The 26,882-nt window shown below is 44.3% G+C and overlaps 1 protein-coding gene across 7 annotated transcripts in view; it reads right to left on the bottom strand.

Annotated features, from left to right (window-relative positions):
* ENOX1 (ecto-NOX disulfide-thiol exchanger 1) overlaps positions 1-26,882 on the bottom strand; it is a 604,918-nt gene that overhangs the window by 110,285 nt on the left and 467,751 nt on the right. For all 7 annotated transcript variants that reach the window (XM_030882173.2, XM_030882177.2, XM_030882178.2 and 4 more), the window contains 2 exons: positions 13,412-13,518; positions 9,358-9,475 (listed from right to left, as the gene is read on the bottom strand). In XM_030882173.2, the coding sequence (XP_030738033.1) occupies positions 9,358-9,475; positions 13,412-13,518 (225 nt within the window). The remainder of the gene's footprint in view (positions 1-9,357; positions 9,476-13,411; positions 13,519-26,882) is intronic.

Genomic DNA, 26,882 nt, shown 5'->3' with positions numbered 1-26,882 from the left:
AGAAATAATGACTGCTACTTCTGTCAATTACTTTCTCCATTAGTTATGGGGCATTTAACGGAGTGTGGCTCACTGGAATTCAATTGGATATCTGTCCTCACTTTCTGTATTCCTTCAGTAGATCTTCAGGTCTTGGATTAATGAAGCTTATAGGCAACAGTGTTAGGAGTCAAGGTACAATAACTTTATGTCGCCAACTGTGTCTTGATGAACGATGCGGTATAAAAGCACAGGAGAATTAGGACAATGGTGTTCATAAACAGTACATCAGGGCCAAGAAGCTGGTAGCAGCATAGGTTTTAATATAGTCTGGTATCGATTCTTTTGGCCAATGTCCCACTTTAACAGTGTTAAAGTCACACTTTAAGATTTCAGATGGAGAGGTAGAGAAGAAAATCAATAGATACTATCTTTCCACTACTAACCAGCTACGTATCTATAGTTCCCTGCCACACTCACATTTAAGGGACCTAAAAGATGCTTTGGGGAGGGCTGGCCCAATTTTCAGGCTTTAATGACCTCAGGCATCTACTCTGACCAGCTCAAAGATTACAGCTTGAAGTCCTAAAGGTTCACGGGAAGGAGCCCATGATCCAGAAAGGATATACACGCATTTGCTCTGTATTTTCTATTTCATTAATATACAAAAAAAGCTTTAAAAAACCCCACTTGTTACACAAAAAGGTCTGACTAAAAACATAATCATGTATATATTAAAAAATACATACAAAAATGCTTATATAGTTAGGCTGTGAAGAAGAAAACGAATCAGAAACTAAAGAGTCTTTTGTAGTGTTATAACTAACACTTTTATTATTCTTAATCATTAGACTTTCCAAAATGAACAGGTATTTTTTATATAAAAAATAGATTTCATTATCAAAAAGTCACATGCTGCTGGAGGGCAATGAGCTGATGTACTAAAAGTGTTTTCTATAAGCGCCAGCTAGAATCATAGGTGAGCACTTAAAAAATTACGTCAGTGTCGAAAAGGATAATCCTCATTTGGTAATCAGAAAATTCTGACTCATTAGTTACCAACTAAGAGGAAAAACTAGGAATAAATGCCACTAAGGAATTCTTTCGTACATTTAGGAAAGAGAAAGAAGAGAGTTACGAACTTACCCAGATTCTGTCATCTAAACTCCCTCGAAAATATTCTGCTTTTTTCCAGAAGTTGTGCAAACCCCACTTAAATTCCAACAACACTGTGTTAATTTTGCTCAGATGCAAGCTGAAAACATATTTTAACATCCTGTCAGAATGAGATACTAAGAGTGTCGATAAAATGACACTAAAATAAATGTAAATTTAGATTGCTGTTATAAGTGGCTGCCTGGCTCTGCGAAGATGTTAGGTTGCTATAGTATTTTCCATAGCAACTTTGCACCTTATTACATAAATATTCCCTCAGTGTCCTCAGAGCCTGCTAAGAAAACAGGATTAAATCTACTCCCCTACGGAATGATCCTGCATCAAAACTTATCAGAATGAAATGCCCCGAAAACATAATAAACTGCAATCTAGATCATGGTGCTCCTGGCAGTTGAAAGGCATCACAGCGCCGCAGGCTGGGCACGGGCGGCTGTGCCGTGACCTCGTGCGGCCCACTGGCCATTTGTCTCCATTCCTCCTGGGTCAAGGTCTCCGCACTTCTCCCTTTCTGAACATTGGCTGCTAAGTTCCTCACTTTTCTCCTCTGCCTGCCAACTACCCATCAGCCCAGGAGCCCTTCACCACAGTCCAGGGGCTCCTGTCACCAGGCCAGAAGCCAGGGCTTGATAGAGCCGGAGTCTTCTCTGCAAGGTGGCTGAGCTGGGAGCATGTGCCGGGCTGGCACACAGAAAACGACTCAGAGAACCTAGCCGGCTCCAAGCTAGTACTGACCAGGTGTGAACTGATGGAGACCCTCAACCAGGGCTCACCTGGGTTTTCTGGAGGCGCCGCTCAGCTGAACGGCTGGAGCATTAGGGAAAAATCTGTGGTCTCCGAGACACAACACAATTTCAACAACCCAAATCGATGTGACACGAAACACACGATTATGGAAAATCTGTGCGTATATGAGAGCGATGTTGGGAACACGGCACTGTGGAGGGCTACAGAAAACTACGATTATAAGGGGGTCTCCGCTTAAAGACAGTTTAGCCTCCAAATGTGAATTTACAGAACAGATAAGCACGGTCTGGTTGGACAGGAGTGCTGCCGTGACAGAGGAATCCTGCTGCATGGGGTCGGTTTAACAGCATCTGCCTCTTACATTTAAAAGGTAGAGAACTGATTTCTACACTGTTCAGAAACATATCCATTACGAAATGGGAACTGTAACTGCACATGAAATCAAGGGTCCGAAAAATCTACCCCAAATAAACAATGATTTGATTTCCTGTGGCAAGATTAGCAAGATTTAAAAAAATAAATAAATAAAGGGAAGAAACAGAGAAAAAAGCCTTGTCTCCTTGCAAATGAAGCTCTATTTCAAGAGATTAGGAAAGAAGCAGGCTGCTCAGCCCGCCTCGGAAGACTGATTTCGTCATCTTTAAGCCATGGAAGTTTTAATTAATCACACCTCCTCGTTTGGCCCTTGGGTTCCCAGAAGACATTCTGTCGCGGTTGGAAATACAAGCCTCGTCTTTACGTTGGCGGTGACGGATGGACACACATCCCTGTTCTACTTCTCCTTCAGACGCTCGCCACGTGGGAAAACAGAAGGCCTACGAACAGCCTATCCTTCTCACCACTGGTACTCCTGCCTTTGGGATCTGCTGGGCAGGGAGCACAGTCCCAGGCATGTGAGACTGAGCCATCTCACTTTGCACGCCTGAAGGCCCTTGTCCCTCTGCCCGGTTCTGAGCGACCCCAGAGTAAGCCTGCTAGGATCACACTCAATGTTTCCTAAAAGGAAGCTTCTACCAGCTGCGAGTGACATGGCTCCCGTCAGGCCCCCATCAGTCGGCTGCAGGACCCTGAACTGGAATCCAGTAGCCCTTGCCTTCTGTGCCCAGGCTGGTGCTGGGGGCTGCAGTGAACCTCTTCTTGGACTCGTGCCTAATTGTAATCTGTTGGGCATTCTTATGTCTTTCAAAAGCACTCCCATACAGGAAATAAACTGAATCAGAAAAATGAAGGCAGTCCTGGTGTTCAAAGAGATCAGGGGATAGCCTGAGAGAGGCTTACTATTAATTTTTTTAACCTAAGACTTCCAGCTATATATGAAACTGTTTAGACAGACTGAATACTGCTGATTCCAAGTGAACTTAATTATGAGTCCCTAATTTGACTCTGTTGGCTGAAAGAGCTGGAAAATCTTTGACTTCTTACTGGAATCAAAAAAAAAAAAAAGGTCCGTACCTATTTTGTGGTGAGTTTCCATGGAAACTTAACAACCCAGAAAACATTCTTCATAATTAAGAGAGTATTTGCTCCTATAAGGAGCTCAGAGTTTAAATAAGGTGTAATTAAAACCCAAGAGCATTTGTGCATATGGAATGGTTTAAGGGTCGTCTATTAAGCAAGCGCCGTTTTAGATTTACTCTCTTCTAAAATCTGTGCTCAATGTACAATGTATACTCACCAAACAGTGGGTTAGGTACATACACTGGAGAGTGATGCTCATTCTGCTTTATCCTGAATTTAAATTAACGGCTTAAAATATATTCGGCATCAGGCACTGTATTTCTATTAACTTAAAATGCTTATTTATCTCTTTAAAAGTATCTCACACCTCAGAGCACAGGGTAGGCTGTGTCTAGCTCTCTCCATACCCCCTGGGTCCACAGTGTCTTGAACACAAGAAGATGCTTGACAAGTGTTTGTCAATCATTAGAATGATGCTGAGTTTCAATTCTCTGGTCCGTAGTCTCTTCAGCATGCGGCACTGAATTCTGGGTGTGCAGAAGTTCTGAACGTTGTGGAGAAATGAACCGTTCTTGTCTGAACCCGCTTCTTAACACCTGCCATTCCAGTTTCGCCAGAGCAAGTGTTCTTAGGGCTACCATCTTCTGATCAACTTACACGACGGAACCATCAAAACAGGGACCAGAAGAAGGGGATTATGGAACTGAAGTCAACCCCCTTTTATTGAGCACTTACTTGGTGAAGGGCCCAGGACTAGGTGTTGGGGGATGACTAAGATGAGAAGCACAGTTACAGTCACTGAGTTACTTGTTACATGCTCCACACTAAGTACTGTTGGAAGGGCTTCATACGCACCAACTCACTGAACTCACAATACTGAACGCTAATCAGGTTCTGCCAGGGAAGCCTTACCATCTAGGACAGACTTCTCTTCTCCCTTCCTTCCTGTGCAACTCCTGGCCCTCCCCCACTGCCAACCTGGAGGGAGGGAGGAAGGAGAAAGGGTGAGAGGAAGGAGAGAGGGAGAATAGAGGTGAGGGGAGAGAGAGAGGGAGAAGGAGGAATCGATCTGGCTTTTAAAGTTTGGCCTGATTGCAGCAGGAGACAGACTATATGCAAGAATACGTTTGAATTTTTATCAAAAATTATCTTCACAGACTTTGGAACAGGATGCCGATTTTCTTGAATGAGTGCTTCGATAAATCTGTCTTGATTTTCAAGTGTATTAGCAAAACTCATTTTCATTTTTATCAGCATCCTAGTTTGGCTCCAGCAAACTCCTTTTTCCCCTTTAAGAGTCACCGGCTGAGCAGCAGTGACTGGCCCGCTGCCCAGAGGGATGTGGAAGTGACAGCCGGTCTGGCGGAACTCTGGCCAAAGACACACTGTAAATTACTCTACGTGGTAAACAGCAAAAGTACAAGGAAGTATTCTTCATAATCAGAAAAGCAGAGATGCCCTGAAAAACTTTGATTAAAAGAAAAAAATTGAACCCAAGGTATCATACAAGTCCTCACATAATAAACCTTGCTTTTTCTGAAAACCAAAGTCAATTCTCTCCACCTCCCCCTCAGAAATGCAATAAAACCTGCGCAGGTTTTTGTTTTAGGAGGAAGATGGAGGGCAGGGCAGGCCCGAGGCTCCCGGGAGGGAGGGTATTATCCCCCGGGGATTTCCAAGAATTCCTGGGTCAGCTGCTGCCGGTGAGGCAAGGTCTCACTGTTTTGGCAGAAAAGAAGGGGGCAGGGATTCCTTAAAGGATGGAGAAGTTTACTTCTATTTCAGGTCTGGCAATTCCTCTGTCCTTTCAGTAGAGCGCTCTGTTTTCGGAGGCCTGCTTGGAGGTGACTAGATTAACACATGCAAATTTGTACCTAAAAAAACGAGTGGCCTGTCACCTAAGGAGATGCCACTGGAAGGCCTGTCTCCCTCAGGCTGTAGGGCCTCAGTCCCCCCTTTCAGCAGTTCACACGATCTTGTCTGAAGCTTGGTCAAAAGACAAGATGGGATTCTTGCTGTTAGGCTGCGCCCCCGAATACGCAGGGCTGAAAGAACCACCACCACCTACCTGCCTTTAGGCAGGACCTTGAGGGCCCAGCGGAATAAGGAAGGTCAGTTGCTTTCCCTTCCCTCCAATCAGTCTTGCGCGTTCCTCATAAACCACACACCACATTCTCCGGGTCCGTCTCATTTCAAAAAGCACAAAAGACTTTGAACTCCTCAGGGCCTGGCATTCGAACCCCGGTTCTTTCATCTCTGCCCTCGGCCTGCTGTGGAACACGCACTGTATTGTGTTCATTAATTCTGCTGACCAAGGAACGAGCCTGGAGAAAGTTCAAGTCCTACTTCAGGCTCTTATCAGACGCCTGGGAGGAAAACCACAGAGGTCTGGGAAGAAGGCTCTTCAGTCGAACTTCCAGGGAGGACCCCTGTGGTCCTCACTGAGAGGAGAGGTCCTTGGTATCCCTGCGGATTCTTCCGGAGCACAGATCAGGGGCCAATCCCGCAGGTATATGCTGGCTCTCATGGTCTGTAAGATCTCCTCTGTGGCTTATTACTATTCTTGAGTGATTATTCTTCTTGTCTTATCCCAAGCAGGCTATGGAATTATACATAATTCTTACTTGAGAAATTGACAGGTTGTTTAAAAAGAGATTCCACTCCCCGCAAAGGGAAAAAAGCCACAGGTTCCAATCAGAATTCCTGATTGATTCCATTCTTTTCTTCTACACCTACCTTATAAAGATGTTAAGGATCCAGGTTTTGTGTAAACTTGCCCCTCATCTAGCCAAAGACACACTGTAAATTACTATACGTGGTAAACAGCAGAAGTACAAGGAAGTATTCTTGATAATCAGAAAAGCAGAGATGCCCTGAAGAACTGATTAAAAAATGATAAAAGCTTTTTTTGAGGAAAAAAGTTATTTATTTATTTATTGGAAGAGCTCCTTGAATTTAAGAAAAATCACACCCAAAACTCACTTTCTTCTTCTGATATATGAAGGTCTGCAGAATAGAAACGCTGCGTGGAAGGTGGTTTCCTCAAATAAGCAAATCCAAACCCAATAATCGAGCAGTCCTGAGAAATCTGATATCAGTTTAATAAGAGACATACATTGACACATAAATGCTCGGTTCATTTTTCAGACAAAGGATATATGGCTTCAGAAAATAGTCGTGTGGTGCTGCTTTTATGCTAAGCTTCTAAAAGATTCAAATGAACGGAATTTGATGATGAAAGGGAAATTTTCTAAGGCCGTGGTTCTCAAACTTTAGCCTGCATCAGGATCCCGCCGAAGGCTTTAAATCACAGATTCTGAGTCTCACATCCGCCCCGCCCCCACATCCTCTGGAGTCTGATTTAGTAGGTCTCGAGTAGCACCCCTGAGAATTTACATTATGAATAAGTTCCTAGGTGATGCTAACATTGCTGGACTGGGGACCATGCTTTTCAGAAGCACTGTTCTAGGGAAATGAAACTCCCTTCTGTATACGCCTGGATGCAGGAGCCTTTTCTTGTGATCATCTTATGCTTCTGGCATTCTCTTCTAAAGCCCTGGAAGAACAGAGCACTCTGACCGCTATTTATTTATTTATTGAAGTAGAGTTGATTTACAGTGCTGTGCCAATCTCTGCTGTACAGCAAAGTGACTCAGTTATACACACACAGACATTCTTTTATATATATATCCTTTTCCATTATGGTTTATCCCAAGAGACCGGATATACTTCCCTGTGTTCTGCACTAGGACCTTGCTGTTTACCCATTCTAAATGCAATAGTTTGCATCTATAATCCCCAAACTCCCAGTCCACCCCTCCCCCTCCTCTCCTCCCTCTTGGCAACCACAGGTCTGATCTCTACATCTGGGGGTCTGTTTCTGTTTTGTAGATAGGTTCAATTGTGCCATATTTTAGATTCCACATATAAGTGATATCGTATGGTATTTGTCTTTCTCTTTGTCACTTACTTCACTTAGTATGGTAATCTCTAGTTGCATCCATATTGCTGCAAATGGTATTATTTTGTTCTTTTTTTATGGCTGAGTAGTACTCCATTGTATACATGTACCACATCTTCTTTATCCATTCATCTGTCAATGGACAGGAGGCATAACTCTCCCAGACTTCAGACAATACTATAAAGCTACAGTAATCAAAACAGCGTGGTATTGGTACAAAAACAAACGTACAGATCAGTGGAACAGTATGGAGAGCCCAGAAACAAACCCACACACCTACAGTCAATTAATCTTCGACAAAGGACGCAAGAGTATAAAATGGGAAAAGACAGTCTCTTCAGCAAGTGCTGCTAGGAAGGTTGGACAGCTGCATGTAAATCAACAAAGTTAGAACACACCCTCACACCATACCCAAAAATAAACTCAAAATGGCTTAAAGACTTAAATATAAGACATGACACTATAAAACTCCTAGGAGAGAACACAGGCAAAACATTTTCTGACATAAATCGTACCAATGTTTTCTTAGCTCAGTCTCCCAAAGCAACAGAAATAAAAACGAAGGTAAACAAGTGGGACCGAATCAAACTTACAAGTTTTTGCACAGCAAAGGAAACCATAAAAAAAAAAAAATGAAAAGACAACCTATGGAATGGGAGAAAATATCTGCGAATGATGCGACTGACAAGAGCTTAATCTCCAAAATATACAAATAGCTCATACAACTCAACAACAATAAAAACAAACAACCCAATTGAAAAATAAGCAGAAGACCTTAATAGATATTTCTCCAAAGAAGTAATAGAGACGGCCAGTAGGCACATGAAAAGATGCTCAACATCACTAATTATTAGAGAGATGCAAATCAAAACTATAATGAGGTACCACCTCACACGGGTCAGAATGGCCATCATCAATAAATCTACAAATAACAAATGCTAGAGAGGATGTGGAGAAAAGGGAACCCTCCTACACTGTTGGTGGGAACGTAAGTCGGTGCAGCCACTATGGAAAACAGTACGGAGGTTCCTCAGAAAACTAAAAATGGAATTACCGTATGATCTGGCAATCCCACTCTTGGGCATATATCCGGACAAAGCTATAATTCAAAGAGAAACATGCACCTCTATGTACATAGCAGCACTATTCACAACAGCCAAGATGTGGAACTGACCGGTCAACCTAACTGACCGCTCTGTAATCTTGATGACTTGACCATTTTGGAATCTTGATTTTGGCTTCTACTAACCAAACCAGCAAAGATCCTCTGTTCCTGGTCACCCTAAAAGGCCTGGGAGAGGTGAGTGTTTTATTCCCTGTTTGGCAAAGGTGGCGACTGTGGTTGTTCCCAGGCCCTTTAGGAAACACTCTTCCCCTCGGACAAGCAGTCTCCCTTGGTGCCTCCTACGTCTGAGCGAGCACTTCTGCTTGCTTTTACAACATCAAGGGAATAACATACGATTTGAGAAGAGAGTTTTAAATCAGCATCTCAGATTAGGCAGAGAATATCAATCAAGGTTCTCTTTAAGCTTCTCTCCTTTTTTTAACTCAAGGATCGATGCCCCTTTCTTGGTACCAAACGGGACCATCCCTTTGATTACAGGTTAGGAACTAAAATTGATTGGAAAGCAGTCTAATTCTCCAGCACATTGCTTCAGAGGCTAGAAAGCTTCTTTAGGGATTAAACGTTTCCCATGTAAGAAGTACACTGACCGAAACCAAATTTTATCTGTATTTCAGCATCAGAGGTGGCTGCCACACCGTGGAAAAGGATTTTTATGGGAACAGGCAAATATTCCTGAAAGTAAGTGTGGCCCCAGACCCACATACAGAGAAACAACTGGAACAATTTAAATCATTATGTTCCCAAGAAGGAATTTCAAGTTCTATTAATACAAGGCAGAGTCAGTCAAAGATGAAAGTTTAGTTTAACTCCAATAAAAGTGAGTTATGTGGCCATTTCCCAATCTGTATGCCCCATCTAAGATTAGGAAGATCATTAAGGTATCTCACAGGGATGTGGCAGTTATCCACGTTACCTGATTCATCAACTCTCATTTTTTTAGTAGGGCTGTCACAGTTCTCATCATCCGACATCTCCATCTCTTCTTCGCGGCGGATGCCCATAAGCTGCTCACTCTGAGCGTTCCGGAGCTCCTGGAAGCAGAGGACCCACGGGCGTCAGAGTCAGCGACACATGACACACCTTTCCCAATGGCCTCTCCGTGTGTTATGACTGACATAGGAATGTCTTCACCTCCCAAACACTGCCCCGCCTAATCTAGAGTGAAGTTCTGAGGGGTCTGGGGTGTGGACCAATCGAGGGATTTGGTATCAGGCTTGGGAGAAATTCCTGATCACCAATGGTGAGTCAAAGGCTCTTCAGCAAGTTATTTAATCTCTGAATTTCCTCATTTGTAAAAAGGGGGACAACAACGTCCAACTGGTAGGGCTGTCGTGAGGCTCCCATAGAAATGCCTATTACCAGAACTGGAATGTAGGGGTGGCTAGGAATGTGAGCAAGAGAATTTTTTTAAAAGGCTGGTCTACCACTGACCCACTGTGTCACTTTAGGGATGTTTCTTCATCTTTCTTAGTGTCAATTCACTCACTGAGATAGCGTGACAAGGAGAGTTTTGAGGATAAAATAGTTAATGCATGTGAGATACTTAGCATCATGTGAGAGACTTGGTTCATTAAGTTGAAAATGTTGACCACTATTATTATTCATGCAAAATAGTGTCCCTGCATGTGTGTATGTGCCCATGTGTGATCACACACACACACACACATACATACACACACACACACACACACACACACTTCAGATATCCAAATGGTGAAATTCAAATGATGTCGGAGGACAAAATGAAAACAGATGCCTTCTTTGTTGGTGTTTTACATTATCATGTGGGGTTTATTGTTTATGTTGTAATGGTTGTTTTAGCATCCCTTTAAGATCTAAGGGTCGTCTGTTCCTCCACTTCCTAGAAAAGTGACTGCAATCAAGGCATTTAATTTCCTGAGCCTTTGTCTACTCACACAAAAATGGGGTAGTAGTAATACAAGGCTGTTTGACTGCAAGAGTATATGTGAAAACTCACTGTAAAAAGTAAAGAATTACACAATAAATTGTTTACTACTGTGCTTAAAAATCAGGACACTAATTGCTTACATTAAATAATTATATTATTATTTTGGATCAAGCTGTAAATTATATATTTGCAAGTCCTTATCCATTCTGTTCTTTTATATGTTCTGTCCTCAAAACAACAGAAAAAAAGCAGGGTGGGGTGGAAGGAGCTGCATCGTTGTTTTTCTCCCCATTTAAATTGGAGTCTAAAAAAAAAGTCAAACAGTTAAAATAATTTCACTTTATAATAAATCTATGAATAAGAATAAAACTAAATTACAACACCTAATGTATTAATGGCATGATTTTAAACACAGTTTAAAGTGCTCATTCGATGGATGGATGTGTCTATATTATTCTGTTATAGGTGCTCTCAACTCTCTTCTCTCCTTAGCACGCAGATTTTAACGGTAGCACGATGGGAAGGGAATTCTGTATTGCTAACCAAATTTGCATGGTCAGCTCTGAACCCTGGGAACCACAATTGCAGAGACAAAGACAGGGAAGTCACCAAAGACAGGGAAAGGGGGAGGGCAGAAGGCAAGGTCCCTGGGACAGGGCCACCCATCACAGGGCAGTCCTGAGAGGCACCAGGATGACAGGCAGTGTCCCCTCACTTGACCACGCCACCCTGTAGAAAGAGATGCCCATTCCACCTTAAGGAACACCATCAGGTCTTGGAGGCGGATGTCACATGTGATTAGTGGGGAAGTTTTTAGGTTGTGGACAACTAATCTTTCTACCGACAAAGAGCCCAATTCCCGAGGAGGTGGCCTGAAAATACTTGAAGCAAAGAAACTTCAGGTGGAAAGAATAAACGAGGCTAAAAGGGCCTGTTGTTTAGTTCCTACAGTTAATGACAAACTGTCATACATCAGCTGTTCTCGTGGGGAAGGGTGGCAGAAAGGAAAAGCTTGGAGGGAAAAAAAAAAAAGCTGAGGCTGTTTCCACAGGGTGCCTCTGGTTCAGCAGTAAATCACTTGTACTCTCTAATAAATCTGTAAAGGTGCTGCAGGTAATTAACAGATGCTGTTCACAGGAACGTGGAAAAATCAAGCCAATTATCAAGCTCATATGCAACTGAGAAATCATCCACAATGTTAAATTGCCAACTGGTATTTGATCAATCGGGCGACACGTAGGAGAGAAAATCAAAGGTAATTTAGAATTCTATTTCCTCCTATATCAGAAGAGGTGGTGGTGGGAGTGGCAGGGAGACACAAAGACCCTTTCCAGAAGCATCTTTCTGGGCTGCGTCCCTTTCTACCTCCCAGTAGGGAGCAAAGCAAGCAGGCTTCCTTGGGACAAGGCTGGAAGCCTTCGCGTGTCCTGTTCAGCAAGGGAGGGGGTGGCCCTGCACGGGGGAGGCAGGGCTGGGGGAACGGGATACGACGTGGCAGGAAGCGTGATTCAGATCAGTAACGGACAGTTGCCGTCACTCCCAGATTAACGACAGTCTTTTTTATGCCCGGGTTTATTCAGCATCATGCCACCTGCCCTTCTCTTAACGTTTCTTTTAATCGTGTCTGGTTTTATGTGAAGCCAAAAATAAATAAATGAATAAACAATTCACAGGCAGATCATTCCCAAATCTGAATCACAGTTTATGGATTCCAATTAGTGTTTCAGAACCCTCGATTCATGTATTTCGTCATTGATTTTCGGGACTCTTTCCTCATGAAAATCAACCTTGACGTGGGGCTCAAGTCAGTGTCTGGGAGAGCACTGGGTAAGCATCCTTTGGTTTTCTGGCCCCCGAAGGATAAAAGAGAAATCCCGCCTCCTGCATCAGTCACCAAGCACCTTCTCGGTATTTGTGAACAAAATAAAAACTGGCCTTCTTAATTATAAACTGCACTAGCCTTTTAAGTGTCCCATTATTGCGCAGTCATTCAGTACTCACCGTAATAACAGTGATAATAAAGAATTCACTTGGTGTGCATGTGGATGCTACGTCAAGTGCCACTGGTATTCAACTGTAGTTCAGCATTAGTTAATGGGCACTTAAAATGCTCCCCAAATGATTGATACTGCAGTACTCTGTGGTTCCTCAAACTCTACATAGAACTTATTTTACAAGTGTGAGCCAAAATCATTAAATTAATAAACCTTACCTTCTATAAGTTTGGGATTTGGAAAGAGGGGATTATCATTTAGAGAACTTTAATAGTAACATGCTAGAGACGGAGAGGCATCCAAATGAAAAACATTCTCTCATTAAAAAAAAAAAAAGGAAGAAGCAAACAAAGACAGTATACTTACTTTTAAATTACAGGTTCAAAGCGTACACTACACTGAGGAGTTAAAAATAACAGCTGGACCACCAGTGACTAATGACACAATCTGGTCCTTCTAGGTGGCAGCGAAGGTTAAGTTCTGAACTCTTGCCTTGGGGTAGATACTCACACTTCACACATGCATTGATGCAGAAGGGTGGACAGGGCTAGCCTGGACATTCACTTCCCTGAGGAAATCTGCTCTGGGGAGAGGTCTGATAGGACCTGCTGGCTAGCACAGGGGACGAAGACATTGCTTAGGATGAGAAGATGTGGATGAAAGGCATACTTGCCATTTCTAGCCAAAGAGCAAACCGTCACCATCATGCTGCAGAACACTGAAAAGAAACTCAGTAATTTAAAAACTAGTTTTCTAGTTTACGTTACACTTTTTCTTTTTCTTGTTTTGCACAGTGATTAGGCAGAGTGTCTTATTTCTGAGCTCTTTACTACGAATGGGAGAGATGCTTTTCTCCCTTTGCAGGGGAGACAAGCGCTCTGTCCTCTAAGCATTAAGTCAGCTGCTCTTCTGGATAAGGAACAAATCTGAGCTGGATCTGGAGCTGACGGTGAGGGCGGGATGACCGCCCACTGTGACAAAAACCATCATGGCTGCAGCCACACTATTCCCTGCCAATCCAGCTGTGTGATGGTGGTTAAAAAAGTAATAATAAAATCACCAACCTCAGAATGCTTTCGCCAAATGTCTATGTTCTTGCGCTGAGCTTTCGAGAAATGGTCCCAAGCTTTTTGTCTGGTAGAAGCGTTGAAAACGGCCACAATCTGCTCAACTTTGGTGAACAAGGAAGTCAAACAAGACAAGTAATTTATGTTGTGATCACTACAGGGAAGCAAAGCAAAGACACTAGGAGTCTATGGATGATGTCGCAGCAGAAATAACATCATCAATATCCATCCCATTTGTGCCTTTTTGTACTTACATGGCAGCAAGGTGGGGGAGGTCTCCCTTCATGTCTGTGTCCATAACTTTAGGTTAAAACAAACTCTAAATACGACTGGGAGAAGTTCATGGACATCTGCTTCCAAGCATTTGTTACCTCTTGTCTAAAAAAATGCTTTGGTACATCTATACACCTAGATCTATAGATATACAGGCACTGGTGTTGACACGCAAATATAGATATACAGATCAGGTAATGCCTGGACTGGAGCCTTAGAAGTGAAGCCCGGGGGGAGTGGCTGAATGAGGAAGAACCAAACACATCTCTTTTTGCTTTTGGTCTCCATCTCAAGGACCCCAGTGCAGCCCGCAGAAGACATTACCGTGTCCAAGTTCCAAGTTGGGGCAATGAGTAGTTTGTGTCATATCTCCCTTCAGTCTCAAGGCCATTTTTACCCCGTGGTCCCCTTTTCTCCCCCTGTTGCACCCATTACAGCCAGCCCTCCAGCCCTCTGGCAGAAAATGGGAGCCACTGCCTTCACCTCAAGACAGACCAAGGCTCACCCAACCAGCAGCAGCGCATGCAGATCTTATTTCAACACCATATGGCGTCCTTCGTAGTTCATCGTGGCCACATACCATTCTCTGTTACTCCATTTTAACTTTCATAAGGCTCTCCTCCCTCTGGCTCCCGACACTCTGGAAGTTCTAACTCTAACACTTTGACTTAATTTAGCACTTCTGTGGCTTCCAGGGGAGGCGCTACGTCCGTGATCAACGTTGAAGGGTGGTGAACAAACGTAGACAGGGAAAGGGATGGGCTCTTAGTAGTGGATGTGAGAGGCGGGGGTCAACCAACTGCAGATTCAATCTTGCTTAAGCAGTTATTGATCTAGTAAGCACGGGATTAAGGAAATTACAGCACTGAACAAACCGTATGATTAAACGTGAACTCCTAAATATTTAGTTAGGAAGGCACAGTCAAAATGAGCTGCTTAGGGATGCTAACGCTCTACTTAACATAAATCTTTCTAAAGTGATTCCCAAGGCTCTATTCTAAAAAAAGGACATCAAAGCTCTTCCACATCTTCCAGGTGTCCAAGGAATGTCCAAGAGTAACAGAAGAATCCCCACAGAAGAGCAACACCTGGTGCCCCAATTTCAAACATTAGAAATAAACAAGTGTGTGATGGAGGAAAGGAAGAAAGCAGATTCCCTTCACTCACTACATGGTAAATATCTTCTAACGCTAATAAGCAACTACTTCTCAGTCTATGGGTGATTTTCGCAGGGGTTTTACATGGACTGTTTTCTAACTCAAGAAGATCGCAACTCCAAATCTCCTTATTTATCAAACTTGATCATCATGTCTCCTGATGAATTTGCTGCACTCGCCTGTAACGGGAGGATTTAAGCTAAGCTCGCGCTGCCCTTGAGCGCGTGCAGCTCCCCTCTCCTGCCTCACCTGGAGGAAGTAACGCTGCCAGACTAGTCACAATGAGCTGCTCCCAGGGCTGACTTCCCCCTGACCACCGACCCCCAGGGCTCTGCTTGGATGCACTGCCCGTGGCTGGCCGAGGAGAACTGGCTCACCCCCACTGCCTGGGCTTCCTATGGCTTTGCCTGCAGGGAGGCTGGGATCATCTGGGGCCCCCAGATGCCTGCTGCACGGGCAGCACAGGGCACTCGGCCCAAAATGCCCATGGTGGAATCCACTGCCTGATGAGACTATCTGGCGGGGGTGGTGATCACGGGATTGTTAAAGAGTAATGGGTCTCATTGCTTTTAATAGTAGACCTCTTTGATCAGCAGCATTTAGAAGAGTAACAACTGTGGTGTCCTGACACCAGGCCTGAGGAGAGAGGACAGGAAAGGTCGAGGCTGAGTTATCTGGGTGATAGAAGTCAAAATTCTGCCATCAATTGGAGAAGGCTCTTAATAAAGGGGATACACCAAAGAGAAAATTACGTGGTCATACATGCGTGTGTGGAGTGGGAGGAAGGTAAGAGAGACCAGTAACGCACTTGGAGGAGTACAGAAGGGAAGGTACTTAGAAGAAAGACTCTGCACAGGTTCAAGGGTAAAAATGGATCGCCTAATATCTACTCAAGGCATGTACTCCTGCAGATATTCCCTGTTTGAGGGTAAATGCCTCAGGTTTTCTTTTTTTTTTTTGCAGTACGCGGGCCTCTCACTTTTGTGGCCTCTCCCGTTGCGGAGCACAGGCTCCGGATGCGCAGGCTCAGCGGCCATGGCTCACGGGCCCAGCCGCTCCGCGGCATGTGGGATCTTCCCGGACCGGGGCACGAACCCGTGTCCCCTGCATCGGCAGGCGGACTCTCAACCACTGCGCCACCAGGGAAGCCCCAATGCCTCAGTTATTTAGAACATGTTATTACCATATTCCAGGGTTTAAGTTCCATTCATTCATTCATCCATCCATTGAGAAAACATCTGAGACCCTCCTAGTCACCATGCATTTGACTGATTGCTAGAAATATATGATTAAGACACTGATTGCTAGAAATATATGATTAAGACAAAGTCCATGCCCTTGATGAGACCATGGTCTCTAGGGAGCAAGAAAGACAAGCAGATAATTATCCTATGCAAGAGAGGTATGGATGACAGCTATGGGGACATGATAACTAACTCAGTAGATGGAGACAGGGAACCTCCCAAAGAAAACAACATTTGCTAAGTCTTAAATGATGAACCAATGCTTGCCCAGTAGAGAAGGCAGGGACGTCCGGTTCAGAGGTGGCCATGGAATTGTGAAAGGACTTTGTGTGAAAGTAGCTGGTGGGGAGAGGGCTAAAGCTGGGTGGGAATAAGTCAGGAAGGACTGTGTATGCCAAGCCAGACTGTGACTTCATACTGTAGGCTAGAGGAGGCATATCCGAGTAGGATTTGTTTGGGAGAGATGATGAAGCTTTGAATTAAGACAGAGCACTGGAATGGAGGGAGGAGCAAGGAGTCGATGGGACACGGTGGCTGACTTGCTGTGAGGCCGGAGAGAAGAGAGACCAGGATGACTCAAACTTGAGAAGCACATCAGAGACCGAGAGCACAGGTGGAGGTCTGAGAAAGAAGATAAGGGGTTTACTTCTGGACGGGCTGAATCTGAGATGCCTGAAGGTCATCCAGAGGGAGCCGGAATACACACCGGAGGTTCAGAAAGAAGTCAGAATTCAGAGACTTGACTTGAATTTTCTGGGCCATTCTCTATTTCCTGTAATTGTATTCTTTTCAATAGCATAATTAATTAAAAGCAAAACTAAATATGAGAACTTTTACACTTCTTTTCTTATTAAGTTTTATACTTTCCCCCCACATATTAAGAAGCTAAAAAAAAACCCTCAATCCCAAAAAACAAAAACCGTGTAACTCAGCTTAGGTTTAAAAAATACTCGCACAGTATTTCTAGGGTCCAGTTGACTTCTCTCATTTCTGTGCAGGCTGTCCCTGAATGAGCCATTCGTCTTGCAAATGAAAGATCTTGGGCACACAAAAGGACTCAGAAGAGTGCTAGGATCAGCAGGAATTCATCATCATTAGTGAAAAACTACCTCCAAGAGTATGCCGTAATGAATGTGATTCAAAGACGGCATATTTTTAAAACCATAAATCAGGGTGACCGCTAGGACTGGCGTCCCAGGGAAAGACCATGCTCTCTTCACTGCAGCAGGAAACACCAAAGAGCAAGTCCCTGAATCTGACTACCACTCACTACTTCTCCAGTATAATTCATACTGCTTATTCCATACACAGTAAAACTACAGGTAGTTACTAAGTGGAATCTTTAACTCTCTACTTCACCGCTCAGAGAAGACAGAAACAGTAAACAAGATGGCACTGGCCTTTGTTCAGAAAGGTAGCGTGCAGACGCTGAGCTGAGAGCAGAGCAGATTCACATCAACCGCCACCGGCGCCTTCACCACCCAGGGGTCTACAGAGTGGTGGCTGCGCGGCCCCATAAGAGCCTATGGCAATTAGAATACTTCAGCATTTGGGAAGCATTAACGACAGAAAGAGCGCTCCGCAAGAGAATTAATATTTACCCTTCACACCTTGCAAACCGCCCTCCCACAATCCTCTGTATTAACTTTGCCTAAATTAGGTTATTTGAGAGAAACGAAAAAATTAAAAGGGACTGATTTTTCTGAAGTATGCTGGAATGTCCGTCTTAGGTGTCACAGTAGAGTCCCTAGTACATTTCCAGCAGGTATAAGTGAACATTAGTGGAGGATAAATAGAGCTTTGAGGAAATTGCTAATCACTCTTGGCAGAGACAAACCTCTTGTTAAAAGATAAACTGAGGTATATTAAAATGTTTGAAGTTTATTTCAACAAAAATGGATTCCAGTCGAGCGGCACCAAACCGGAAGTGTTTAGGAGTGCACCATTGACAGGAGTTGGGGAGAGACTCACAGGGAAAAGGCAGAAGCAAAGCCAGGAGATTACTGTTTGGTTGTCTCTCAAAACCTAGCTGGTTATTTGTGATTGGTTGTCCTCAGGTTTCCATTTCTTAACCGTGAGGCACTTACAGGCTTAGGTTTTGGTTTGCATACTTAGGCCACCACGACATTAGAGCCTCCCCTAATGGCCTCTGTGTTTAATTAACTGAACACCCTACTACAGATTATTCTCTTACGCACATAACATGCACACACATGTGTATAAATTCTTCAGCATTTCAACAAAAAATCCTAAGACTAGGTCATTTAACCACCTTTTTTTTTGTACTTTCCCCTCACCTCAAAATGTCTGGACATCTGCTGACTTCAGAACAGACTTCTTACATGAGAGAGAATTTGATCAATTATCTTGAGAAGCACTTGTCTTCAGTCTTCTCAGAAAAGACAAGCTCAGAACAGGACATTCTGGGTAAACACCCAGAAATAGAACACACTCAAACAAGCTCCCTGGGAAGGGGCCGGGCACCGAGCACAAAACCTCAGACTTCGGGGGGGTACGAGGCTCCTGATTCTTGAGCTCTGGGCAGAAAAGCCTTGGAAGCAATGAAAGGGAAAGGTTAGGCTCCTCCAAAGAGCAAACCCAGACCTTTTCCTCCATGTGCTCCTGAGTGTGTGTCTTGAGTCCCCCACACCTCCTGCATCTTTTGTTCCAGCTAAGCAGCCGTGAGAGAGCTTTCAATCCATTTAGTCTCCCAAATACCAAGAGAAACCGATTAAGTCCTTATAGGCAGTAGGCCTGCCTAAATAGAGCACCTCAAACAAATCTTCCAAGCTGAATTTTTGTTTTTAATGTTATCTAGGCTCCTGATAGAGCCTTAACTCTGTGGGGTTCAGAGGAAATTTTATTTTCCTTTAAGGGATAACATTTTCCCAAATCCTCTGTGAAGAGCTCCTAAGAGATTTTCAAAGGCGTGTAACAAGTGAAAAGAGCTGAGTTCCCCCACTAGCGTTTTAGTGTTGTTTTTAAATACCAAAAGCTAGGGTGGGACTGATGAGCCTTGGCCCTGGATTGCAGAATTATAACAGCGAGTGGAGTAAGTGATTTGGGCCCTCTGGACGCCCAGAGGAGTGAGACAAAGCCAGAGGGAGGAGCCGTTAGTGTTGAACATGACAGGGGAAGCTGCTAGAGTGATTCCCAGAGAGATTCCTGCGCCCTCACTTGTGTTCTGGGTCCTCACTCAGGAGCCAGTGAGTCTGGCGGGAAGCCCAGGAAACAGAATTAACTCCATCAAACCCATACATTAAGGAGGCACGGACCGGAATTTCAAGTCAAGGAGGAAAAAGGGCATTCTGGGGTTTTTGTCTTGAGATGACTAAAAAGAGCCATGCTGTGTAACCCTGTGAATCCATTCCAGCCCTGTTAAACCTGAGGCCAGAACGCCACCAGCAGGTACCACGGTTCTGAACTTCCTGGCTAGACGAGGCCAGAAATCTGGTTCTTTTGGGGAGTGGGGTGAGGATAGGAAGAAAAACATGCTGGATCAAATTACACAAAAAGAAACACGGTGCTTTTGGCAAATTCTGAGCAAGCAGGAAACGGTGACATTGTTCCAATAAATGGTAAGATATTAGGCAGACAGTGACTTTTGAAGCTCTGTAGAGTATAAATCCCAATACACTTCAGGGAACTGTAGATACCCTTATTAATGCATCTGTTCAAATATTCTGGAAAGTAATGGAACAAAAATCCATGAAGCTATTATAATTTTAATGGTTCCTTACAATATATAGCATCTATTAGGCTTTTGAAAATCCAATCAATCACCCTGTCTGGATGATCCCTATTGACTAAATGAAAGTAATATATGTATATAAGAAAAAAATGAATAAAATGAAAAGTAAAAGTCTATCTTCCCTTCCTGACTACCGCCCATCCAGTGTCTCTCTTTAAAGGTAACCACTGTTAACAGAGTATCCATCCAAAGAAAAAGTTATACATACAGTACACTATGTGTAACCTTGTTTTACTTACATAAAGTGCCAATATTATTGATATATACACTGTACTGTATCTTGCTCTTAAGTCCTACGTGTATTATCAGTAAGGCTGCAGTGAACACCCTCAACATACTTTCTGACCCATTCTTACCTAAATCTTTATAAGAAATTCTCAGCAGTGGAAAAAACATATAACAGAGTGTATGAATTTTTAAGTTTTGAGAGCTATCGCCAAGTGGCACTCACATTTTATGCCCGCAAGTATTTTTCAGATTGTTTTCCTGTCCCTTGTCAACAGCTGGTAATCAAATGTTAAATTTTGCCATTCCTGATCAATGAGAAAAGGCCTGAATTACATGATGACCGATTCTCTGAACCCGAGCTATCCACATTTGCAGTTTCCACTGTGAATCACGGAAAGAAGTCCACAGACTCATCAGAACTTCCCTGCTGATCAGTAACTGGCTTGTTGTGAAGACTGACCATCCAGCAAGAAGGGAAGAGACCTGGTTTCTGGGTATCCCTTCTCCTTTGTGACCCTCAAAAGGGTGACCCTGCTTTCCTCTGGGTCACCGTCAACTCCATGAGTGGTGCCCAGAGAATCAGGTAACAGGAGCTGGCTACTTCTGATTACTTAGACTTACTGGGCCAGGCACTATGCTTGATGATTTAAAACAGTGGTTTTCAAAGTGTGGATCCTGGACCAGAATCGTGGGCATCACTTGGGAATTTATTAAAATGCAAGTAGTCCCTAGACCTACTGCACAGAAACTTGGGGGGGGGAGCCCAGCAGATTCTTTTCCTATAAACATTTTTCCCAGTTTTATTGAGATAGATATAACTGACATACAACACTGTGTAAACTGAAGGTGCGCAGCATAATGATTTGCAGTATGTACGTACCATGAAATGATTACCACAAGGTTAGTTAACATCCGTCATCTCACATGGTTACAAGTTTTTTTTCTCGGACGAAAATTTTTAAGGTTTACTGTCTTAACAACTTTCAAATACACAATACAGTACTGTTAACTATTGCTGTCGGGCCGTGCATTTCATCTCCGGGAATTACTTATTTTATAACTAGAAGTTTGTGTCTCTTGCCCTCCTTCACCCCTTCCCTGCACCCCCCAACCTCTGCCTCTGACAACCACCGATCCAGCAGAGTCTGCTTTTCCAAGGTCCCCGAGTCATTCCAACGCATAATGAAGTTTGAGAACCTCTGATCTAAAACATTACCTCATTTAAATTCCCCAACAACGATCTGAGGCAGGTGCTATTATTATGCCCATTTCACTGAGAAAGAAACTGAGATTCACAGAGAGGGTATTATTACCAGTCATATACTTAGCAAGTGGTGAAGCTGGGGATGGAAAATAGCATCTGTGCAACTTCAAATCGTGCATTGATACCCATGTGTCTATGCATTTGTACTATGGGCCGAAGTCTTACGAACACTGTGGAGCACACCGCCGTGCCAGACCTTGCACTAGGCACTGGGGACAAAAAGATCCAGAGACGCTGCTGGTCCTTGCAGCCCCGGTGAATCCCAGCATGAGAACTGCCGAGAGGGAGGCTGCGGAGAGCGCCAAGGCGGGCAGGAAAGGCTTTAACAACGGCTGGTCCAAAATGTTACGGTGACCAGCATTTTCTACTGCAAAGAAGACAAATATTTGCGGCTGTGATGGGGCAGGAAGCTGCACTGAGCCCTTTCCAAAAGTGTACTCAGGAATGCGAAAGACAGCAAGGAAGAATCCCAGGGTCTGCAAAGAGGGCCCCTGCTCACCTGTCTACCCGACTGCAACTGACTCCTTCCGGGGTACACGCTCTGCACATGCTTTCATCTAAAATCCGTGCTGTCCTACTTTTGCTTATCACTGTTGAATAAAAGCCTCAGAGGCGAAGCTTGAGGTGGGGCCGAGGGAGAGCTTTTAGGGGTCGAGGAGTCGCACAGGGTTTCTGGGGGCACGCGGGCGGGCAGGGAGGGTCACGCAGCCTGCATTTCTGAGGCCGCAGCTCCCCCTCTAAGCAGCTGTGTGGCCTGCGAAAATCTCCACGTGTTTGAATCCCAAGGTCAAGGGGGGTCAGTCCTGAATAACCTTCCTACCTCTGTCATCCCATGGCACAGGGGTCTGCGAACTTTCTGTGAAGGAACAGACAGGATATATTTTTGGCTTTGCGGATCGCAAGGCTACCTGCTAGAGCAGGGGTCTGCACACCTAAGCAGTTTGTCTCCTTAAGCAGATGTTCTCTCACGTTGTCTGCGGCTACTCTGTCACGAGTCTCCCTGGACCGTGTTCTTTTGTTTGAGCACAAATACTGATCAGTACTTCTTTTTCAGTTGCACAGAGAGTCAAGAACACATCGTATCTGCCTTCAAGAAACTTAAAACTTACAGTACTGCCCGGAGATTTAACCTCCACAGCCAGGCAGAGTCTGGACGGGCACGGAGAGTGTCCTCTGATCCTCTGTTCTATGATCAGCTCCGGACTTACTGACATCCCGGCAGGTACTTGTTGTGTGCAGACATTCAGAGATGTTCAAGGGTCGAAGTTGTTGATACGATAAGGACAGCCGAATTTTCAGAGTGGGAAGAGAACCTAGGGGACTGTCTGGTCAAACCCTTTCATCGCAGAGATGAGAAAACGAAGACTTAAGGAGCTTCTAAGGAGCTTCAAGGCCTTTCCTAAAGTCACCTGGCTAATTTATGGTCAAGCTGGGCTCACAACTCTCCACTGTCGGCTTTTTTCGAGATCTAAGATGAGGTTGATGCCATTTCCTATCATAAATGCACAAAACAAATCTGCATGATAGTTCTAACCTTCCCAATCTCCAGGTTAAAATAACATCCATGACAGTGCTCTAATACTACTTCTGCAAAATTCTCAACTAAAGTATATTCTATGTATTTCACTTTTAAGGAGAATGGTATATCAGATCAAAGCCAGTTAGGATCACGGTTTACCCCCCAAACCAACATTTAGAATGTGTTTCACAGTTATTAGGTTCCAGCTCAATTTCCAATACGACTTTCATTTCCACCTGTGACACGGGATCAACAACCCATATTTGTATACTGAGGTGCTTACAAGAACGTCGCCTGAACGTGGGGCAGGGAGGCGGGGGAAGAGAACAGCAAACGGTCTCTGTCTCTGCTTAGCCTAAAATCTTGCTGGAGGAAAAAACCAAAACCCCAAACCTGATGCTTAAAAGAATCATCAAATGCCCAAGTAGACAGTACCGACAAGCGCTACAGAAGGGAGGAGAAAGGGAGGTGGTTATGCGTAGGACAGACAGAAAAGATTCATGGAGGAGGTGTGATAGGGGCTTCGGTTCTGGCCTGGGGAGGAGGGGAAATGCTTCAGACAAGGGATGGGGAGGAAGTACGAGTGTGGAGGGGGGATAGAGGGTCGTGCTAGAGGCAAAGACTTTGTTTTCTGACCAGGTAGCAGCTCTTATATTCAGTGTGATGTCAGCACACTCTTCACACCCACCTGTAAACTATAAACTTATACTTATCCTCCTCTGATTCTTTTCATTTTTCATAAACACAACGCACACAGAGAAAGAGAACTGTCCAAGGAGCCAAGAGTCCTGGGTTCTAATGTGCCCATAAATTGCTAAATGACAGGGGCCTATCAGGGCTGCTCTTGGAAACTCAGTTTCCTCCTCTATAAAATGAGGGGGCTTGGGCCAATGAGGGTCTGAGGTCCCCTCCAGCTCTGACACTCAACAATTTCTAGTTTTCCATCCTGCTAATACTTATGGCACATAATTTTTTTTTTTTTTTGTGGTACGCGGGCCTCTCACTGCTGTTGTCTCTCCCGTTGCGGAGCACAGGCTCCGGACGCGCAGGCTCAGCGGCCATGGCTCACGGGCCCAGCCGCTCCGCGGCATGTGGGATCTTCCCGGACCGGAGCACGAACCCGTGTCCCCTGCATCGGCAGGCGGACTCTCAACCACTGCGCCACCAGGAAAGCCCCACATAATCTTAAATTAATATTACTAAGTCCTTCTCCATCACCTTCTGCTTCCCGTTTGCCTTTCCCCCACTTTGCTCCCTTCCCTCTCTCCTCTCTTACCAGGAAGCGTGCTGGGAAATTACCAGAGTGGGACGATCATGGAGTGTTTAAATTTTCATCAGATGTGTGTGTGTTGTAACAAGGCATGGACAATTGATCAACCTGGCATGCACATTAATAATTGAGTGTTGTGGAAGATGTTTCCTCAACTTTATAAACAGCTCTTCTCTGAGCTTTGAAATGACAAGCTTTGCTCATAACTGAAAACCTGAATGTGGGCAGGCCTATGGGGAGTTCCTCTGACATATAAATGTTTAAAAAGCAAGGAAGATCAAAACCTGAAAGTCTCTCAGTTGGGAAACTTGGGGGAGTTTCTGCCCAACGGATAGGCTGAGAGGTGACATAAAGATGAGATAAGGATGATATGAGAATAAAATGACATAAGGATGAGATGATTCACCTATACTGAACTTTTTTTTTTCTTTATATATAGTGAATGAGATCTATCCAGCTGGCCCAGAAAGGAAGGGAAAGCCCTAGGTGCCCCACCAGTTTAAAGGATGCTCTCATCTAACATCTTTGAAAACTGCACATCCATTGTCACAGGTGAAAAACGATCCAAGGTAGAAGTGAATGGATGCCATACTTCCCAAACTCTTGGTTGGGTTTAGTTGCTGCCCTTTGACACTTTATGCCAAGGTTCAGATGGAAACAATGCCTATTTGATTATATTTACATAGCCCATCCTGGGGTGAAGGCCAGAGATAGGAAGAAGGTTAGAACTTAAACAAATGTTGGCAGAACTGAACACCAACAAAGCTAGAAGGTAACTGCTGGCCTTTGATGTAGACCTTGAAATAAATCTCAACCTTTAAATTATTCATGGCTCTTGGGTTTTTTTTCCCTTTTGAACACATGCTATTTGTTCAAATATGAAAGCAAGGATAAGCAAGGCAAGTAGATATGTGCATTTAATCCATTTTAATGGACTAACATGCACTGGAATTTCTCTTCTCCTGGTCAACCAGTTGGCTATTTCCAACAAAATCTATACAGGGACCCACACTTTTACTGCGCTTGGAGCTTTGTAATGTACCGGAATTTGCCTGGAAGTTGTTCAGTGGGCCCTCTCTTCAGGACACCAGGCCAGCCCCACTTGCTGTAATAAACTAGTTCAACAATAGACCTGCTTCCAAACCGCCTATGAACGACTCCCTGAAACTTGACTTTCCAATGGAGAGGCTGCCATGGAATTCTAGGAGCGTAACACTGACATTGTGGGGATCTTTTATGTGGGAGGGAGTAACTGTCAAATAACCAGGAAATTTCCAGCCACTCTGGAGAAGGAGAGCTGAGATGTCATTCCCGAATCCCAGTGCTTTACAATCCGAATCTAATTCTAAAAGAGAAAGCCAAATGGGATTCCTGTGGTGTTTGCCAGAAATATGAAAGCTGATAAGTGGGGGGATGACTGGTTCTACTTTTGGAAAATACGGCAAGTACGTCGACTGCTGTGGACTTCCGCAGCTATTATTTTAGAGGTAGCTCCGTGTATGGACACCAAACTCACCCTGAAGCCATCTGGGGAAGCAGAAAATGCGGTGGAGACGAACAAACATAACTCCACCAGACATGACGTGAGATATATTTCAAAATTCAAAGGATGGGGAAATGTACACACACCTACCAGGCTAGTCAGGTTACTGCTAATATTTTTATGGTGAATTTCACATTAGAATTTGGTTCCCCTTTGCATCTGGGGAATTGTCGTCTTTGTAAAAGCACATAAAAACGAATGGAAACTTCTGCGATGGCTCAGTGAGCTCCGCAATGCTCCCGTTCTACGTCACAGGCTTAACTCCAGCTGAGGCTCACACTGAAAGTACCTGCCATCTGCAAGTCCTCCTGAAGGGTCCCGGCTACTGAGGACTCACACGAGGGCCCCTCAGGCCCTCTGTGGCTGGGGCGCGCACCCCTTGCACAGCTCTGGGGGCTGTCAAGTTCAGCTGGGGTTTTCACAATCCTTGTTGGTATCTGCTGGCTGCTGAAATACTTCCCAGAATCAAATTACAGGGTTAAGCGGGTGCGGGGGGTGGGGAATCTCTCAAACAGTAATAGGGAGATGGGGAAGGTACAGGTTGTCAGACAGTGACAACTGGGGAGATGTCAACATGAACTTCTGTGTTTATTCTTCTACCCCAACTCTCCTAACATCCTCTAGCCTGTTACCAAGTGTCTGGTAAAATACAGCAGTTTCCAACAAGAGCACAGCTGGTGAGCTCTTTCTTCAACTTGTTCGATTACACATGCAAGGTGAAACTCCGTTACCCACAGACAGTGCTAACACCGATGCCAAACTGTTCTACAAGGTTCCTGGAAACTTCTGAGCTTACTGTTTCAGCCTTCCTTCCTGCCTTCCTTCCAACGTACTCATTCATTCACTCACTCATCCACCAAGTATTTGCTGCGTATTTCCACGTTCCAGGCACTTGATATATACTGATGACTAGGAGAGTCGTGTCCTTTCCTTTGTGACATTTATTATAATAAACCAAAACCAGAGAATTCATTAAGTCATACCCATTTGGAGAAGTGCCCTGAGGAACCTGATGAGATGCAGGAATGGGGAGGCTGCTGGGAGAGGATGGATCAGGAAGGCCTCTCTGAAAGGGTGGCCTTACAGCCAAGACCTAAAGGATGAGAGGGATGGAAGCATGCAGAGTACAGGGAAGAGCACAGCAGACAGAGGGAACAGATATGCAAAGGCTCGTAGGTGGGAGGTAGCTTTAACGGGCTCGGCAGGAAAAAGGCCAGTG

Source organism: Globicephala melas, chromosome 18 (assembly GCF_963455315.2).
Source record: "Globicephala melas chromosome 18, mGloMel1.2, whole genome shotgun sequence".
NCBI classification, from domain to species: Eukaryota; Metazoa; Chordata; class Mammalia; order Artiodactyla; family Delphinidae; genus Globicephala; species Globicephala melas.
The sequence above is the reverse complement of the archived record's forward strand: the minus strand, read 5'-3'. Positions and strand labels throughout refer to the sequence as shown.